This window comes from Staurois parvus, unplaced genomic scaffold, assembly GCF_062004578.1.
Source record: "Staurois parvus isolate SC_StPar_1 unplaced genomic scaffold, SC_StPar_1.0 ptg000746l, whole genome shotgun sequence".
Classification (NCBI taxonomy): domain Eukaryota; kingdom Metazoa; phylum Chordata; class Amphibia; order Anura; family Ranidae; genus Staurois; species Staurois parvus.
This window is the reverse complement of record NW_028318542.1, coordinates 1,796,817-1,802,816: the sequence shown is the minus strand read 5'-3', so window position 1 is coordinate 1,802,816 and position 6,000 is coordinate 1,796,817. Positions and strand designations below refer to the sequence as shown.

Below are 6,000 nucleotides of genomic sequence, written 5' to 3'. Positions count from 1 at the left end.
AAGTTCTATACTTTGAAAATTATGTTTGTATTACGATATATTTGGAGAGGCGGTGCCATGATTACAAATCAGTCCAAAATGATGATATAATTAAGCTTTTGCGTTGAGAACACATACATATCCAAACATGCACTGCTTGGATTGCACAATAGACAGCTTTCATTGATGTTGGAATGTTTGTTCGCTGAATAGTATAGTGCTGAATATACATTTATATTTTTATCTGCAAAAAGAATCAGGGCAAGGATGCACTAGTGAACAATCATCTGCCTTAATGGGATTAGTAGCGCCTTCATTATAAAAGCAAGTGATAAATTAAGTTCTTCAGGGCATTATCTGGCATTGCTCCACCCTTTTACATGATCCAGAAGTTATTGTTGTATTGGATGTTTCAGTCTAGGTACCACCATGGAGCTGACGGAGCTGTTGACTGCAATGCTGATATTTCTGTCCTGCTGCTACTTCATCTTCTCAACATGGAAGACAACGTACAGGAAGCAGGGGCTCCCACCAGGTCCAACCCCTCTGCCCCTCATTGGAAACGTACTGAACATAAAGATGGGATCAATGACAAAATCGTTCATAGAGGTAAGATATTCTGGACATTCTTTGAAACCATTCTAAGCCTAATGTTAGATCTAGTGATGAATTTACCATTTAACATTTCATTAATTCAAGAATCAGTTCACCAGAAGCTGATAATAAGTTTTTTTTTGGTTTGTTTAGGTTTAAAAAATAAAAAGTGACTTATAGAATAAAACATAGACTGCACTAAATACACCTTGGACTAATGTTGGTGTTAAACCAGTCACAATTTATAGTCTTCACTTTATACAGCAAGTGAAAATTAATTACCTCTTTGGTTTTTCATATACTATACAAGCAGTCTGATCCGCAGATACAATGTCATTGAAGATTGTATTGTTCTGCTATATAGCAAGTCACAGTTTGCTCTAGGACTCTGAACCAGGGTTTCTCCAGGGGTTGCTGGGGGTTCCTTGAGCAATGAGCAATTTCTGCCTCTCAGATAAGTTCACACTGACACCAATGAGCTTTTTAGCTATCTGTAAGGGGGTAATTCTTTCAAATGACAACAAGTGTAAGGAACATTCGTCCCACTGACCATCACAAAATATATCATGAGTTGTACATATAGTAATTTTTAGCAGGGGTTCCCTGAGACCGGAAAATTATTTCAAAGGTTCCTCTGTATTGAAAAGGTTGAGAAAGGCTGCTCCAGGGCTTATGAGTTTAATAGAGACAGGTACGTAGTTGTTATAATCAATGCCACACCAACATGAGATTAGAACCTAGCACTATTCTGGCTTGCACATCATTGCAACATGCTGAATCCACATAGAGCATTGGGATTTTTCTGAGAAATTCCTCATAACTATTTTTTACTGACAAAAGACGGAACGTTTTCAGATACAGCACATTTTTTTACTGAAAATCTAAAATATGATAGAAACTCCTATTAGAAACTAAACCAATCAATATTTAAACAGTATAAATACTATGTAAACATTAACAATACCTATAACCAGGGCTTTTTTTCTCAGAGAATAGGTGCAGGAACTCCCCCCTTCTGAGTCAACCCTTGTTTCTGCCCCCTACCCACCTCTAAGCACCAACCTTTGGTACATATATACAGAGCCAAGTAGTATTTTGTATGGAATCCATTAATGATAGCAAGAAAAGCAGCAGTAAAATAGATCCCCTGCAGCCAGAAACAATAGCCCCCCTCCAGCAAAAATAGATTCTCCCAGCAACAATTAACCCCCACAACAAAATACCACCCCAGCAACAAAAATACCCGAGCAGCAACAACAGATCTTTGATCAGCAAGCAACAATAGGCCCCTCCCTCACCAGTAGATCCCTTCCAGCAACAATTGACCTCCCAGAAACAATTGTCCTCCCAGCAACAACAGATCCATCTCCAGCAACAATAGATGTCCCCAGCAACAACAGACCACCATGCAAAAACAGATCCCTTCAAGTGACAATAGATACCCCCAGCAACCAACATCACTAGACCCTCCAGCACACCCCAGCACCCCTTGCAGATTATACATTCAGTGCCAGAAGTGCCCAAGGTTCACACGCGTTCCCGCTAAAAAAAAGCCCTACCTATAACAAGTAATCAGGAAAAAAGGGGCAATATGGCGCAAAGGGTGCAGCATATCTGCGGCCTTAAACCAAATGTTGCAGCAAAATCTGTGATGTGTAGTTCATCAAGGTAAATCCTAGTAATCAGTATTCCTGTAGCAACTCTACAGCTTGAAGAAGAGGCACATGACTCAAATCATGTAGCCATCATGCCCCCATCCAGTCTCCTGCAATGTTACTTTCAGTCCGCTTGCATTCCATGGATCTCCGGCTTCCTGCTCCTGGTTGCATGAATACCATAGACTACCTGGACAGCGGTGGTGATTCCTAGACAAGCTACCTGTTTTACAAACATACCCACTGCTATCACCATCATCTAAAAACAAACATTACTTATCTGAGTGAGTTGTAATTTATTTTTGTGGCATCCTGAACATCGTGTTGCTGCACTTAGTTAGCACTACATGGTGTTTCCTCAGCTTTTTTCAGGTACTGAACTGCTGTTTCCTTTGTGTGCCTGTCTACCTAGCTGACAACCCTAAACACATTTGATTATGATTGATAAAAAGCACGTCTTAACTGTCTGTATGTGAGTTGTGACTTATCTTCTCACATAAATGTACTTGTAGTGCCACCCACGCAGGAGCCACTGGTTGTGCTTGGTCCTCTGTTCTTACCTTGACCTTGCAAATGCCTCAGAACCACTGACACCTTGGGTATACATACTAGTAGAGGTAGGTTAGTAATTTTTCAATATCTTAGGGTCACCCTGAAATTCAACTTGAGACCTTGTAACAAATAAAGTGTATTGTCAAGTAATTGTAAGAAAAAAAGGTCTAATAGTGGCAAATTTAGCATTATGAATCATACACTGAGTATTCACTTGAAATATTTGAAGCACTATAATAAAACTCAAGCCAGACCAGTGTAAACTGTAGCTCTCCTCACCAAATGAGCAGGAAAAAAGGCAACCAAGACAAGTACACAGCTTATAGCTAGGTTGCCAATGGGCTTTTGGAATGAAACAGTTAAGCCTTGTAAAAGAGGATTGGCAATATATTTTGAACTGTACCCAACAGCTAGTGAACTATGTACAGTCCTTAAATTGAGTCTTCTGCCAGCTGTGTTGGGGTGCATTTAATGATGTTGGGTATTCCTTCACTCAGTGAAATAGTCTTAGAACACAATGGGCTTCTTCAGACACTAATGTGACTCCGGCCAAACAGGACTAGCAGTTCTCAACAGTGGGCAAATGCAAATTAATGGTAGAAGAGAAAAGGGTAGCACATTTTTCTAGAAAATATGCACAAAGTTATGAAATTAGACAACAAAGAGTCAATGACTCGCTCCCCAGATTCCCTGGCTCTGTCACAGCAGCATTTGCTTTGGAGGCGCCTCACTTTGGAGTGGTGTTGATTTCTGGTAGCCTCTTTTGGTGATCTGATGAATGACAAGCCGGTGGTACAATAGCTGTCTCTCAGCATCTCTGGAGCAATCCGGTGCAGCAGCAGTATCAAGCCACTGGACTGGGTTGTACACTTTGGCTCCCTAACGGCAATGGTGGCAGGCCTCTGAGCAGGACTTGGGAAAAGCAGACATTTGTGGGTATTCTACTCTGTGGACTAGGTCTCAGTCCAGTGATCTGCAGCTAAGCAAGTGGTTTCCCAGAACATGCAGGTCCGCCAGTAACCAGCATACAGTCACTAACCAACCTTCTAAGTTCTTATTATTATACAGGATTTATATAGCGCCAACAGTTTGCTCAGCGCTTTACAATATAACAGTTATCTCTCTCTCTATCTATAGTAGGTTTTTCCTTTCTGCACTGCACTAGTGGTGATCTCCCAACTACCCCTGCTTTTTCCCGGAATTTTTTATTTATACCTCCTTTCCTGGGCTCCTGCTGCCTCCAGGCACACTTGATCTTGTAGTTTCTCTATCAGCAATGGTATTGGCATTGCTCATAGCCCAGACTATATCTCCTAGCATTCCGTGTTCCGTGTTTGAGAGTCAGGAGCGTAAGTTCCATAGAAGCTCCATATTGTGGCAGGAAAAGGAGACTGATTTCAGCCAATTTAGCAATAATACATGTCAGACTCTGCATAAACCAGTAACAGCGATTCTAGTTACATACTGTATCTGCTACACTTAGATTGTGTGCTCTGCATTATTTTATCAGCATAATAAGTAATAAACCTGGCTTTACATTTAAAAAGTCAAAACAGCGTGACAAACTGTGCGCACGGGTTAGGCGCATGCAGTCACTCTGCAGCTCACCTCTCAGCCGCCGTCTGCTCTGCCTTTGTTATTGCTATCAGCCAATGGAGAAAATGCTCCCTCTTCTCCCATTAGCCAGTGGTGGAGTGGCCCTCACAAGGTGTTCTCCTTGCTTGGCGGAACATCAGCTCCATCTGCCAAGCCTTCTCAGTGTTAATTGGCCTACAGTCACATACCCTGCCTCTGACATCTTCCCCTGATTGGCTGCAATACTATGGCACTTTACTGTGTTGCGCCTGCCACCTCCTCAGCCCCCAAATTGTCTTTGGATAATGTTACTATCTATGGCCTGCCCAGACCACCAACCGCCTCTGGATTCTCATACAGATTACTCACTTGCAGCACTACAGCCCAGGACTGATCATCCTTAAGACTGTTGGGCCACAAGTTACAGCAGCGTGTACTAAGACCTGGGGTGAACCAAGTACTGGTAGATTTGCTTACCTTACTCATTAAGGTACCCTTAATGGGGGCTGAAAAATAGTGAAGAAACACTAGTCAACTATTTTTGATAGGGCTTAATGGTGGCTGAAAAATAGTGAAGAAACACTAGTCAACTATTTTTTTTTCACATTGCACTGGTGAACAGTTTGCATGGCAAAAAGGGGGTATAGTGAGTGAGGAGGTGGAAAGAAAAAAAAGGGAGTGCAAGGAGGGAGAGAGAGGGAACAAGAGGAGGAAGGAGATGGAGCAAGAGGGGGAGAAAGTGTGGGGAGAGAGAGGAGAGGAGTAGTGAGAGTAATGGAGGGACAGAGATAGCAAGGGGGGAGATGGAGTGAGGGGGCAAAGCTCACCTACCAGGTGAGAGGCTGGAAAGGATATCTAAAAAAAATGTGATGACTTCCAAGTTGTGGTAGGTATGTGGGAGGGCAGTAAACATGATCCCCAAAACTATTTTACACTACGCATGCTCTCTACGCCAACATTTTCCAGACAGTGTGGAGTGGTGAATGCAGACTTTCTCCCAACAACTTCCTAACACTGTGTCTATGCAGCCAGGACAAATAGACCAACTTGGCAGCAAACATCTCTTGCCTGTGCCCAAGGCCGTCATTAGAAATTATGGAGCACCATACAGTCTACTAGACGGAGCTAGGATGCACTATGTGTACACATGCTGACAGGTCTGGCCTGCTGCACTATATACAAACACTGACAGGACTAATAAAGTGCTGGTAGAATTCTGTAAAACATGGCTTGCCATAACTTCTGAATAGCATGATTGTCTTAATCATCTTCACACTGCTACAAGACAAAAGAGAAAGCAAATCCTTTCCTTCACCAGGGATGTCAACATCGACATGGACACAAAATCCATCTCACTTTCTGCTTTTTTGGGGGACGGTTTTTGTTATAGCCCAGAAATGACTGACTTTGCTTTGACAAGATACAATCCTCCAGCTACACAGCACTACAAACATTAGCATGGATGCCTGGACATCAAATGGTTGTAGAACCTAGAGAAGTAGAATATACAGTTATCTGTCATGCTTGCTGTCCACTCTGTTCCCACATCTAGTGTCTCCAGGCTGCAAGACAGCATTCAGAAGGGATTAGGGATAATGAGCTGCATGCTGCTCTGTGCAGACCAGATATAAGAGATCTCCAGGCT

At 42.5% G+C, this 6,000-nt stretch overlaps 1 protein-coding gene across 2 annotated transcripts in view; it reads left to right on the top strand.

Moving 5' to 3' along the window:
- Positions 1-216: 216 nt before the first annotated feature.
- LOC149445098 (cytochrome P450 2G1-like) overlaps positions 217-6,000 on the top strand; it is a 29,091-nt gene continuing 23,307 nt past the window's right edge. Inside the window, exon 1 of one of the 2 annotated variants that reach the window (XM_089654165.1) lies at positions 217-588. In XM_089654165.1, coding sequence (XP_089510291.1) covers positions 409-588 — 180 coding nt within the window. In that variant the 5' untranslated portion in view covers positions 217-408. The remainder of the gene's footprint in view (positions 589-6,000) is intronic. The other variant, XM_089654164.1, reaches the window with a different exon arrangement.